Consider the following 13,984-nt stretch of genomic DNA (forward strand, 5'->3'; position numbering starts at 1 on the left):
TTTAGCTTTTGGGAAGGGAAAACTGGCAATGCCTTTCTAGCACAGTTGTGCCATGCTTGACTCCTAGCCTTCCCTGTGACGGAGACAGCAGGTGGTGCTTTCTTGCTGGCAGAAGGGTTTTTGAGCTTCTCTTCCCTTGAACATAAAAGCATCGGGGGGTGGGAGAAGGGGAGGAAGGACTGGGGCCAGCAGCCGGGCAAAGGGAATTTGTGAAAGCTTTGAGAGAAAGCACACATGACTGGAATTGACTGTTGACTCCAATCTGATGTTTCCTGGGATGCCTGTAGTGTTCAAAGCTTTATTTAGTTATTTTGACAGTTTTATTGGTTGAATAGTTTTACTGCAATATAGGGAAGCAGAAATGTTCTGTTGTGTGTTTGGATGCTTGAGCGAAGCAAAAAGCAGAAAAAGAGCTCTTAGTTCTTCATCAGCTGGGGTAATGGGAAAAAGGGATAACCCAGCAGACAAATAAGCAGCGGCAGGATGTGCTGGGCAGAGCTGTCATGGACAGCTGACTTATTTTAGTTTAAGCTAGTTGTGAGCCACAGCTCCACATTGTCCCTTGGTCCTAGGCTGGTCACATGCAGCATCTTGGGAGCAGACTCTGTACCTGAACCGAGTCCTGCTCATGGAGCTGTGTGCATTCATCCCTCCAGCATGGAGATCCCTAGTGTTGGGGAACCCAGTTGCCTGGAGCCAACTTCAAAGTGAGGTTCATCTGTGGCATGGCTGGACACACTTGATGGAGAGTGGCCCAGCGACACTGTATGAGTGACTGTCTTGCGTTTTTATGCCTCAGGTACATCATCGGGAAGAAAGGGGAAACCAAGAAAAGACTAGAAACAGAGACTCGAACCTCCATCAGCATTCCCAAGCTTGGAGTGGAAGGAGAAATTGGTGAGTTTAACATGCACAAAATGGGGGTTCTCTCATCAGCTCTTGCGCATACGCAATTTTAGCAGGGAGGAGGCACAAGAGATGTTTTGGTTTTCGTTTTAATTCCTGCTTGTGACATGGCACTGACTCACTTTATGGCCATGGGAAAATCACTTCACTTTTCTCCTGAGTACTTTTTTCTTGTCTATAAATCATTATAAAGCAGTGTAAAGGATTTTTTGGGGAAAAAAGATCTATTTTAAATCTATGAATAGTCCAATTGAAGTAAATTCTGGGCCTCAAATGACTGGCTTGAAAACTTTGGGCATGAATGTGTTGGATTTTTTGTTTTGTTTTTAAAATACCATTTCCATTAATAAGAAACTGTAATACCCATCCAGAAAAAGTCACCATGTTGTATACTTATGCACAAAATAAACTTCAGCGTCTGCTTTAATATGGGAAGTGTTCGATGACGTTGCTGCCTTTCTGGTGTAGTCACTTGATCCTGATAGTGAGAGCAGACTTTCTGGTACCATATGTTCCTTCTCATCACTTCCAGTGACTTAAAAAGAAAGAAGGCATTGCTCTTCAGGGCTGGCCCCTGTGGGTTTCTGTCCGAGTGGCTCTCTGGAAGGCCCATTACGCACACCCTGGTGATAAATGGCACGCTGTACAGTTACATTCATGACAGAGCTGTGAGGAAAAAGTGACCAAGGGGGATCTAACTGTGGTGCTGCACAGGAATGTGGCAATACTTCTCAACAAGTGTATCTTGAATTCTTCCTGAGAACTGTGAAGGACTATTAGGAAGGTTGAGAGATGTTGAAAACATGTAATAACAGGAAGCCAAGAAAATTTTGCTCTTTGCAGTTTTTTCCTTTCAAGCTCAAGTGTTCTCTGTTTGGTGCCTTGAAGTGCATGCACAGATGATAGAGGCCATCTTGATCTTTAATAGATTTTCTTTTCTTTTTGGCTTTGACTGCCTTTGTGAAAACTTGAAATAATGCCCTAGAAATCTGAAGAGATGCTGAAATGATAGACTCTTAGCTATTTTTTTTAAGGCACTCAGAGCTGACTTTCTTGAGAGCAGAGGGATACTTTTGATGGCATCATCCTGTCTGTACAGAGGAAGGCATACCCATGTCAGGCATTTTAAGTCAAGCAGGCAGTCTGGGAAGATGTCTCTGTGCATAGTTTGGGGGTTTAATTCCTAACGCTTCTTCAGTGAGCCTGAGGCTAACACTGGGGAGGTGCTGCTGTGCAGGCTTTTCTGATTCCTTCCTGGCATCGCCTGGGTGAAATGTTCCTACCTTCACAATATCCTCCAATACTGATATTTTAAAGTGCATGGATAAGTATAATGTAAAATCACAGTCCATGTAATTACTCTCTATCTTGCGTGGGCATTAGTGTCAGGAGCTTCCCTGTAGCTTCACAGAAATGAGACAGGTATACTGCTTTGTTTCCTTGTAGTGATTACTGGGCAGTATCGCAGTGGTGTCATCTCTGCCCGAACGCGGATTGATGTTCTCCTGGACAGCTTCCGTAAGAAGCAGCCCTTCACACACTTCCTGTCTTTGGCTCTCAACCAACCCACCATCCAGGAGAAGTTCCTGCAGTTCAAGGAAGAGGTGCTGGAGAAATGCTCAAAGGTAAGGATCCACAAAATCAAGTGGGAGCCCTTCATCAGACTGCCATTTAATTTATTGAGATAGCTTTTTAGCATTTACCTTGAGGGCCTTATTCTGTTCTGTTTCCTGAATGTGTTTTTAACAGGCCTTTTATTTAAGTTGGTGAATCTGCTGTGAATTAGTTCAGTGCTGTTGTGAAATCTTATGGAAAGTGAAATGGCTTACTTAGCAAATCGTTAGTAAAATACTTTGCTCTCCTTAGAGATTTTCCTAGGTGAGAAGATACCTAAGATTCAAAAGAGGGTTGGGGTTTTTTGGTTTTAATAGGAAATCTACTAAATAATGTAGTGGACCTCTCTATGTTTTGTATGATTTCTACCTAACCATGAAACCAAGTAGGAATTCACAAGTTTGCTGCTGCTTCTATTTCACTTTTCTTCTGGTTACTGACAGTAAAGGAAGATGAGTGTCATTACCAGAACTGAGCAAGAAGTTACTTGGTAGCACATGCCATCCTGCAAATCTAATTGCTTCCCTTCTTCCCCGAGAGACTTTGTGCTGACAGTCCCTCCTACCTACCTTCAGATGACTGAGGGCAGCAGGAAATACTTAAGCATAGAGAAAAGAGGAACAGAATGAAGTGAAAGCTGTGTATTCCCTGGTTTATTTTAGCATGCTTCTAGTTTGGCAGAAGTGGTATGTCAATGCACAGGCCCAGGCTGAGGGGAGGTAGTGGTATTAAATTGCTGTACCCTCTGAGTCTGCTGGGAGGACATCTCTAGGCTAAAGAAAAGAGTTCCTCTGTGGTGACCACAGGTTAGACTGTTTACAAGCAGCAGGGTTTTGGGGGCTGATATTCTTACATTCATGTCTGTCACTTCTGCTTATGCCCTTCAAAAGGGAAAATACAGTTTTGCAGCTGTCACAGCTTAAGTTTAGTTTCCTATGCATGCTGTGGGTGTGAATTATCTGGTATCTGGGGAGGTACAAGTTCTTGCTCAAGTTTTCATGGTCATGTGCATGTCAGTTTTCTCATCTCCAGGAGCAGAACTGAGCTGTCTTTGCAGTCTTGTCTTTGCTGGCAGTCCCTCTCTGCCCAGCTGCCTGTTTCCATGACATTTTAGGAGCTTTCTATCACTCAGGTTTCCACCTGATGTTAGATACAGCTGAAACTGGCCAACAAATCCAGGGATTAGCAAACAGTGCAGTGCCACAAGCACTCTTTCCTTGGGCTAGGCTTGATCATCTATAGCGGTTAGCCAGTGGCAGCTACATTTATTAAAGCTTACTTTATCAATGGAAAGCCCTGAAGATAAGGGGATGGAAATATTAGCCTGAGAAAATGTTGGCTGGACAGAGTGCCTGACCTTGGGCTGGCATTAGTGGTGGCGTGGCTCCCTCTGTTGGTTCCTACTTCCAGTCCTTGTGTGGGACACATCAAAGTTATACAGAGAGAAATGGCTCTGAGGGCTGGTGACTTCAGCACAGGGCTCTGGTCATGGCTGCTCATGCTGTTGCCTGTGGACTGAGACCATTGCTTTCAGTCTGGTGTTTCTCTTGTCCTTTATCCCCTTCTACTTAGGCTTATGGCTGTTAAAGTCCTATCAATTGATCTCCCTTGAGATCTGGCCCTGCTCTGTTTGAAGCCTTGGTGTCCAGGACTCTGCTTATCTGATACTCCTCTAGCTTTCTGCCATCAGGTCTTGTGAGTCTCTCTTCTCCCTCCCTTTCACAGCAAACCCAGACCTGCCTGCTATTCAGGGAAGTAACCTCAGTGTTATCCCCTGTGCTTTGCTGGGTTCTGGCTTCCAGGCTGCCTTGGTTGTCAAGCAGATCCTTTCAGTGTCACATCTTAAATGTCACATTTTAGATGTGGCCTCTTTTATTCATCTTTGCAGCTAATGCTGTTGTTTGTGCTCTAATCCTATTTCTTTAATACAGCAACACACTGGCCTCACACAGGACTAGCTCTTCTCCTTGAAGAGCACTCGTCTTTCAGGCTTGTTCATTTGGTTGCATCTCTGCAGACCTCCATTGGTCCAGACTTAGTTTGTCATCTTACTTGTTCTTCAGACCCCTCCTGATCTGTCTCTGTCACATCGTTTGCCTCTTGCTCACTCTTCGGTATCAGTTTGCATCCCTGAGTAGGCAGGGAGTCTGCCATCCACTTTGAAACATTTACCTTGGTGCTTTCCCCAGTGTTTTCGGTTACATTCAGAAGAAGCTGCCTGGGAGCATCTGCAAACCTTCACATGTTCCTGGTCCTAGAAAGCTACAGAAACCAAGACGTGGTCAGAGGAGTGCTGAGACCACTGCTGACCAGGCTAGTCATGTTAAGTTTTCCTCCTCTTGCCTGACCTTCTCTCTCTCTCGCAATTTTTGTTCTGTGTCTGGACAGCACAGGGTACTACAAGGCTCTGCTTCATGGTCAGGGATCCTGCAGCATGGATGCGACCATGGAAACACAATTCAACTTAACAGTTACTTCCGCCTTTCAGTAACCTCAGGCTTGAACTGTACTTAGAACCAGCACCCAGGTGTGAATCTTCCTAATACCAGTAACAATGTATCTGAGAGAGTGTGGCACTTAAGACAATAGCATGCCTTTTGCTCCAGCTGAGTCATCAAGGTGCTTTTGGGAATCTCCCAGAATTGTGACAGCTGAAGCTGCCCTATAGCAGGACACATCTGCGTGGGTGGAGGCAGAAGGTCTGGGAATGTAGTTCCTGCTCTCCATACTACATGGGTGCTAGGTTCCCTGACCTGAAAGGTATGTGGTTGTGTTAGCCTCCCAGGAGGGCCTGAAATGTTCCTGGTACAGCTTACATCAGATCTAGAGTTTTCATTTGTAGTTTGAAATGTAGAATTCGAACAGTAACAGATATTTGGGGGTTTGCATATTTACAGCCTAGAAATATATGGTGCTTTCTTTTTCTGCTCTTCCTTCTCCTGGTATTAGCAAAAGGGTTTGTAGATCTATTGCTGTCTGTTAGTTCAAGGAGTATCTTGCAGCCCCGTATGTGTCTCAATCACTCCACCAGCCAGTAATGCCACTCTAATACCACTTTATCTCACAGCAGGGTCTGCTGGAAGGCACATCAGTAATGAAAAACAGTAATTCACAACGGTGCCTCACAGAGCAATAAGAGAGCTTATAGATTTGTCCAAAGCAATGGGATTTCTCAGGATACTTGGAGAAATCTGAATAGGTTTCAGTGACAGAAGTGGTGTGCTTCTCTTGCGATTTACTGGTGTGAAACATTGCAGAATTAGGTAAACTTCAGCCTTGGAAGCTTGGTAATAAGGGTAAGGAAGGGAAAGGACCAGATGTGCACGTATGAGGATTTCTTCCGGCCTTTGAGCATTTGTGAGGGACTGTATTTCTCTCTGAAGCAGTTACCATGACAACCATTCATTTATATTTTAAATCATAGGGTTATGTTGGTGGGCATATGCTTTCTAGGTTTTTTTTCATGTGTGTCTTCAAGACATCTTATAAGATAAACCTTGGTTGAAATATGGAGAACTTCAGATGTCATTCATGTTACTGTATGATCAGGGCTGCCAGGTGAGGCAATGAAGTAGGGCTGAGGGGAGGCTCTTTGGAGGCTTATTTAATAGATACGGAGAGGTGGCTCACCTGGGCAGGCTCATTACTTGATGTGGTGCAGTGGGAAGTCCAGACGACTGGTGACCTTGGAAGTCTCCTCTCACAGTGATGTAGGTGTCAGAGTGAAGAAAACCGAAATGTCTGAGTATGCAAGTGGAAAAGGGAAAAGACTTCGCAGTAATATTGTTGTGAAAAATCACAGTTGGATCTTTCAGAGCTGTGCAAATGCAGCATTTACAGTCTCAACAGGCTCAACATGTAGTATGGAGAAGAAGTATGATTGCTGTAATATATGGCAACCTGTAAATATCAAACATTGCTAATGAGATAATATATCTCAAAGTGGAAGGGACTGAAAATGGGAGGGTTTTCTCAGCCTACAGCTCTTCAGTCAGTTCTGAGGAAACGCTGTTTATCTGGCTTCCTCTTTTGCTCGTGGGTCAGGGGGGGAGATGGCATATAGCTGGCATGCAGTACCCTGCTACTGAGAAAAAAACCTCGAAAACATGAAGCTGTCTGCAGACACTGTGTCATGGTTTAAGCCCAGCTGGTAACTCAGAACCACACAGCTGCTCGCTCACTCCCCAACTTTTTCCTTGCCCTGCTCCCAGAGGGATGGGGAGGAGAATGGAAAGAATGTAACTCCCACAGGTTGAGATAAGAACAGTCCAGTAACTAAGGTGTAACACAAACCACTGCTGCTACCACCAACAATAACAATGATAAGGGGAATAACAAGGGGAGAGAATACAGCCACTCACCACCCACCGACCGATACCCAGCCCGACCGGAGCAGTGATCTGGGCCTTACAGGTAACTCCCTCCAGTTTATGTACTGGGCATGACGTGCTGTGGTATGGAATACCTCTTCGGTCAGTTTGGGTCAGGTGTCCTGTCTCTGCTTCCTCCTGGCTTCCCCTCCTCCCTGGCAGAGCATGAGACTCAGAAAGTCCTTGGTCAGAGTAAACATTACTGAGCAACAACTAAAACCATCAGTGTTATCAGTGTTGTTCCCAGGCTGAAAGGCAAAAACACAGCACTGCACCAGCTACTAAAAAGGAGAAAAATGACTGCTACTGCTGAACCCAGGACACACTGGAAGCTCTTAAGACAGCAGACAAGACACAACCAGGAAGGAAAAGCTAAGATTAATTCTTTGCCTTGTCTTGTAGAACCACTGAAGTGTGTTTTGGTCTGTGGTTTCCCTACTTCAGGGCTTTAGATTTGGAGGAACAATGTGCTTGGGCTTTGCAAAGAAAGGTGAAGACTCCAGATAAAATGCTTGCTATGTTTCTTCTACAGGAAGAGAGCAAAAGTAGAAGTCTAAGTAGCAGGAGGAAGTAAAAAAATTAATTTCTAAGGCTGAGTGGAAATGAGTTGTAATTTTTTAACCATGACCAAGCAGTGTCAGAGAAAAGGAATAAGCTAAAATGGACAGTCATTGTATACAGATAGTATGTAAAGTGGGTGTTCTCCCTGTCTCTCAATACACCCTTAGAGAACCAAAGTTTGAACAGTAAACATTTAGAGAGATGATAGAGTCTGGTTTACGTGTTTGTATCTGCCAGCAAGTACCCTCAAATATGCTGCTTTCAGATTCCCCTGTAGAATACAGGGATTCTCTGCTGTGACACCCCCCCTCCCCTGATCTCATGCTGTGCTTTCATGAAGGCAGGAAGCCACTGCTTGTCACAAGCCACTGATGTGTGCTATGAGGAGTGCCCACCTTCCATTATATGGGGGAGGAAACTGGTGAAAGAGGAACTTGTCACCTAGAGGCACTTGGAGAGCATGTCTTAGATGCCAGTGGATCTCTGTCCATCTCTGATGGTGAATCTCACTCCTTACTCCTGCTTTTGTGGTTGTAGGTTACCTTGAAAGGGTTCCTTAAGTATTTGGAAGATGTCCATAGAGACCCCAAATCACAACATTGACAGGATCACATCTCTTGGTCTTGTTCTTCCTGGGGGAGGATGTGATTTTTCCTTAACAGTAGTTATGAAAACATATTTCTAGGCTCTGCATTGCTGTTGTCTGGTGCTGCTGGTCAGGTTGCAAAGAGCTGATACCACTGGACAGGACAGCTTCCCATAAGGCAACGCAGTGGTTGCTGATAGCATATCGTCATCTGGGATTTGAATAAGTAGGCTCAAGCTTTCTTGCACCTTGCTGAACAGCATCCAGCCATGAAGGGCTGCTCAGATGCCTGCAGAAACGTTGCCTGTTCCGGGGAGAGCTACATCTGACGTAGCATCTGTTTTCTGTGTGGGAGAAGTGGGATGTGCTGGCCTGTGAAAGAGTAGGGCTGTAAGCGGGGTTTTTAGGAGCTGTCTGAAATACTAGGGCGTAAACCAAGATTATCTAGGTCTTGGTCTGCTCACTGTGTACTTCTCTTCCCTGCTGATCTCTCCAGCAGTGGTAGCGTGGCATGTGGAGACGACATGCCATCACTTTGTCAGTTATCAGCCCACACTCAGGTGCTGGAAAGCTCAAGGGGAAATGCTGCTTTTGGGACAGGTTGATATTTGCAGTACAGATCATGCTGGGGCAAAAAATGAGGATAGGACTTTTGCTTTCTGACCTGTGGACTGCTTTCTCATTACTGTACATCATCTGTGCACACTGTGGGATTTACACTGTCTGGTTGTCCTTGGCAAGGATAAATCGAACTTTCTCCCAGTTTCTATTATTTTGAGATGGGCCAAATACTCTCTGGCTATGGATACCATTGGAGAAAAAAAGGCTGATGGAGAGGAATCATGTCCTGTCATGCATGTTAACAGCAGGATGAGTTAAAAGAAGCCGCAAGGCTTTTACCACAGTGAGGGGAAGGTGGGGAGAAGTGAGAAGGAGCTGTCCCTCCTTCCTCTGCTCCTAATGTGCCTGACATAGTCTCTGCTTGTGTCATGCTGCTGCACAGTGCTGAGGTTTGCAACATCCTTTGCCACTACTAGCGTGGTATGATTTGGGGTTTCAGTCAGCAGTAAGTAGCAGCTGTGGAAGGCATGTACATGCTGTCCCTCTTCTGGGGCTCACCATACTTTGCCAGCCTATGACTGCTGGGGCAAGACCCAGACCTCTCTCTTGCAGTCTGGCTTGTTTCTAGTCCAGCCCATAAGCACAGCTGTAAAGAAGGATATAGATGTTGTCATTAAACATGAAAAATACCAAGTGACATGTGGGGCATCAAACTGTGATGGGGTGAGATACTGCAGTGTTTAAACATCCAAAAGGTTTTATTTCAAATTGAAGCACAACTAGGAACTTCAAAGCTGGCCTTCTCAGTCAGTGGGCTTTTATCAGAGAGAGAAGGGCTTCAGTGGTCTGGCAAGTTAGCTTCATCTGGAGTTAAAAGTGGAGTTTATTTAATGCACTGATGGGAAATGGCCACTAAGTGGAAATAATTGTTTTAATATGGGTGTGTTAACCATCCTCGAGGTATTTTTATAAACATCCTAGAACAAAAGAGCATGTCTCTTAAAGCTGAATGTAACCACTGCTCCACCTGGGAACAGTTCTTCCCCAGCAACAACACGTAGCACTTCTTATAAAAGGAATTTAAATTTAATTCATCTCAGCAAACTATAGGGCACATGGGAACAAGAAAAATGTAATTATCAGAGCTGGTATTAGCTGTGCTTGTGTTGTGAGGTGCAACCTGTGTTTAGACAGGATTTAGAGACCATTTAGAGCTTGTCACTACAGCTGGTTCCAGCTTTATTGCATAAAAAATGAGCTTAACTCAAGTTTTAAATCTGTGCTGACTTGTGTTGAGTTCACTGCTGATGGCAGCTGCCACTTTGACAGCTCTGGAAGTCTGCTCTCGAAACCCCATATGAGCGAGGGCTGCTGTTCCTGCGCCCTGAGTTAGAGCCTGTCATAACGAGCTTCCAGGCTGCTGTTCATCAGCTCTGATGAAAAGGCAGGCAGGGAGTGTGTGTGTGGTGGGGGGCTGCGCTTGCCTGCCAGCCTGAGCTCACTTGCTCACAAAGCCTGTGAAATTTTGTTTCTCATTTCAACTTTGAGCCACTACCAACCCGACCAGTGATGCAGAGATAAAAGGTTTGGCGCTAGTGGCTTGGTACCTGTTGTCTGTACTATTTATCCCTCTGATGGAGGTGTGTGCGTGTATGATAAGACACCTATATATGGACTGATTTGTAGGATCACGGGGTCAGCAGCAGCCTGTTCCAGAACCCTTCTAAGCTTCACCTGACTCTTGGGACGCTGGTACTTCTGAACGAACAAGAGATCCAGAAAGCATGTGACCTCCTACAGCAATGCAAAGAGGACTTTGTGGAGTAAGTGATAAAAAAGGCTTGTCATCACCAAGTACTTGAGTGGGGGAAAAGCAGCAGGCTGTCTTTGACAAGGGACAGCAAAGAGATAAACTGCTCAGTAGCCTATCTCAACTCTAGAAGTCTAGAAAAAGGCTAAAACATTTCAAATGGGAGCAGTAGAAATCACCAAGCAGTCACAAAGAGTTTAATAGCATCTTGCAGCTCAGCTCAAACCCTCAGCAGAAAACCTGCTCTTCGCATTTCTTTTTCTCACATGCTTCCCTGTTACTTTTTTTCTGAGCAATTTTTGCTGTTGTCCTTTACCTGCTGCAGAGGGAGGGACAAGCTGCATTACCTTTGCAGCTTGCCTGCAGTGAGCTCTGGCATGATGCTTCCCTCCTGCCTAAGAGCAGATGCTGAGGTGTCCTTGACATGCATTTCTTGATGCAGGGAGCTGTGTGCAGGGAAGCCAGCATAAGCCATGCAAGTAATCAGTTTGAAGCACTCCGTGCTGCTCCAGGACTGAGGCTTTCTCAAAGCCTGTTAACACTGAGCTGCTGATCTTAGGGCTTTAACTGTAAACGTGGTTGAATGACACTGTAATTAACTTATCTCTGTTCAGCTTAGAAATTGGAGATGGCCTGAGGGATTCTGCAACACCTTTGCACATAGAGGACAGATCCTTGCTATTTATTTATTTATTGTCTCAGTGTGTGAAGAATTAGCCATGCTGTGCCAGCTAATACCTGTGTGAATTAATGCATGGCCAAAATTCATACCTCTGCCTTTAAAATGAGAGCTCCAGTTCAGGTATTGAACAGATATGCAGGTGTGTTTCCAGGGGAAGGCTCTGCCCACAGTACTTGGAAGACACCAGCTTCCTTGTAAGTGAGTTGAACTGAGGCAGAAAAAAATCTTTATTCTCCATTCTCTTTAGTGGAGGGGGAATCAACACTTGAATGTAACCCTTAGGTTATTTCCACTGCCACACCCAAAGAAATATACTTTGAAAATTAATTTAGGCTCTCTTCCTCCCATATAAACCTTTATTAGCATTTATTTACTTTTCTAAATGCAGGCAGCACTATGTGAACATGGATGTGCACTCTTTGACTCTTTGTAGAATACGTGGCCTTTTGTGCTCTGGTGTTGATGTGCAGGATAGTACACTTACGCTCTTTTCCTCCCAGTATACATACTGGAAGGGGAAATCACCATCTCCTTGTTGCATCAGGGAAGCTTTGCAGAAAATCTCAAAGGCGGTCTCTTGGGCAAGCTGAACAGAAGTGAGCAAGGTTAGAGCAAAGTCATGCTCACGTTGTTAACTCCTGTTTATTGCTTTTGCCTGTCCAGACACTCCCTGTACTGAGACCTCAGCATTAGAGATGTTGACACTTACTTACAAGGAGCTTTCACTGCAGCGCCCTACCTCCCTGTGATGTTCTGGTGGTAAAGGCAGGGACACAGCATGTTTGGAAGCGAGATACACTTCAGAGTGTGTTTGCAGGTGTGGGAGTGCATATTATATCCTGCATGCATTTTCAGTTTAGCTTTTCTGCAAGAGTAGCTGGAGCTCTATTCACTTCCGGCATTTGTAAGTGGATGTTGAGATGTACTTAAAACTGCATTCTGTATTGAGTACATTTTCCAGTGAAAATCAACAAGCTGGGGACTTTGTGTCGCTATCACAATCACTCTCTTCATGGGGAAGGCAGGAGCTTCTCTGGAATGAGAACTTGTACCATTTAACTGCTGATGGGTTTTCTGAAATGTAAATGGAGATATCTGCACTGAGATGGCCTGTGAATACTGACAAGTTGACTTAATGTGTGTCTAAAACACTGAATGTATAAATTCAAGTGTTTCTACAGTATTTCTTTTGATGGTGAGACAATAGCACCTGTAGCCTTTCAAGCTTTAGAAGTTAGGGAGCCTTTTGTGTGTGTGTTGGGTTTGGGGTTTTCTTTTCAGTGATTTGGAAAAGAGAAGAACATCTTGCTGGAGTTCACTGCTGCATGGGGTCTATATAACATTTAAGTCCCACTTAACCTCAAATTTAACTATAGCAAAAAATATATTTAATATCGTTCCCCTAGTAAAATCAAATACTTGGTGTATGCATCATATTTCAGAAGCATGTGTGATGTCTTGGTTTTTAACATCAGGGATTTGTTGCATTTTAGCCAAATTGCTGCAGGCAAGCCATTGACTGTGGAAGTGGTAGGAGTGGAGTACATGAACGATGACCCTGCCATGACAGACATCCTTTATGCCAAAGTCCACATGAAGGATGGCTCGGACAGGTGGGTTCCTCATGCTTCTTTCTTTCTTTCCTCCTTCTTGGGCTGGTAGTCGGGAAGATGAAGTCATTCTTGCTTTCTAAACCGGTTAAGGCAGTGATGTGTTTGCTCTTTAAATCAGTCACTGGTGGTGCAGCTGAAAGATGTCATTTGTTTCTGTAGCAGTCTGACAGATTGAATAATGGTGTCATGGCTTATGAGGTGATACGATGGCCAAGAAGATACTCCTGAGGTGACTTAGAAAGCAGGATAACTTGATGTCTGCTGTTCCTAACCTGCAGTCCAGACTAATCTGGACAGCCTGGTGTATTCTGCAGCACTTAATTATTCTTGAAACCCAGTTATATCAGAAGGTCCTCAGAAAAGCACGACTTGGTTGCAGAGTTGATTTTTGTATCTGTCAGTAGTCTGAAATCTGTCTTCTGAGCTACTGGTGAAAAATTTTTATGCCTGATTGGTGTCATTCATGTGTTTGTGTTGTTTGCCACTGTGGCTGATGGTTTTAACTTTACAAACAGCAGTGCCTAGGATGTGGCAGTATCTAAACAACCTTCCTCAATCTCATTTTTTACAAGTATGTCACCAGTGGCAGCACCATCTTTTCCGCTAGTGCTCTCTGGAAGACTGGGGAAACATGAGCTCTTGTATTCTGTGCTGTGAGGTAGATGAGAAAGAGGGTAGGGAAATAGCCAAAAGAGCTTTAGCCTTCTCTCTCTGAGCCTTAGCCTTCTCTTTTTTCTGGCAGTGCTGCCCTTTTGTTCTTGTTGCTAGAAGACAGCAGGAGCTAGCAGAGGAGAACAGAGCAGTGCAGCTGGAGGAGGGAGGCTGTGAGCAAGCACTGGCTCAGGGGAAAAGGGACATGTTCTAGCATCTCCTTTCCCTGAGGGCTAAGGAGACAAGAGGGGGCCCCTGCTTAAAACTGCACTTTGGAGTCTATGTTGAAGTAAGAGATCGGAAGTGGGATAAGGAAATGGGTGGGAAAATGAAAACGTAAGAATTGCTAGGAGGCAGTAGAAATTGAAATCTTTTCCTCTTCTTGGCTCTTTCCCTTTGAAGTCTGTCCTGCCCTGAAAGAGGTGAGGTAAAACAAATGGGGCAGGTGGAGAACCAGGACAAGCTGTAGAGCATCCAAGAGACAGAAGTGCAGGGAGAAAGCAGAAGCACTCAGAAAGATGAGACAGAGGCATTCACTGAATGACCGACACGCCCTTCGGTGGATAGGTTCTAGAAAGCATCCTAAGTGTCAGCTTTGAGAGCTGAGGTATGGGCCTCTTTTCTCATGAG

At 44.7% G+C, this 13,984-nt stretch overlaps 1 protein-coding gene across 6 annotated transcripts in view; it reads left to right on the forward strand.

The window, feature by feature from the left end:
* ASCC1 (activating signal cointegrator 1 complex subunit 1) overlaps window positions 1-13,984 on the forward strand; it is a 41,976-nt gene that overhangs the window by 4,958 nt on the left and 23,034 nt on the right. For all 6 annotated transcript variants that reach the window (XR_009728522.1, XM_061373877.1, XM_061373878.1 and 3 more), the window contains 4 exons: window positions 800-897; window positions 2,353-2,531; window positions 10,285-10,421; window positions 12,584-12,703. Coding sequence is in view for 5 of the 6 variants with exons in the window: in XM_061373877.1 (XP_061229861.1) it covers window positions 800-897; window positions 2,353-2,531; window positions 10,285-10,421; window positions 12,584-12,703 (534 nt within the window). In the remaining variant the exon portion in view is untranslated. The remainder of the gene's footprint in view (window positions 1-799; window positions 898-2,352; window positions 2,532-10,284; window positions 10,422-12,583; window positions 12,704-13,984) is intronic.

The sequence above is a fragment of the Neopsephotus bourkii genome, unplaced genomic scaffold (assembly GCF_033783945.1).
Source record: "Neopsephotus bourkii isolate Nb327-2 ecotype Australia unplaced genomic scaffold, CSIRO-AGI_Nbou_v1 NB_1634, whole genome shotgun sequence".
In the NCBI taxonomy this organism is placed as follows: domain Eukaryota; kingdom Metazoa; phylum Chordata; class Aves; order Psittaciformes; family Psittacidae; genus Neopsephotus; species Neopsephotus bourkii.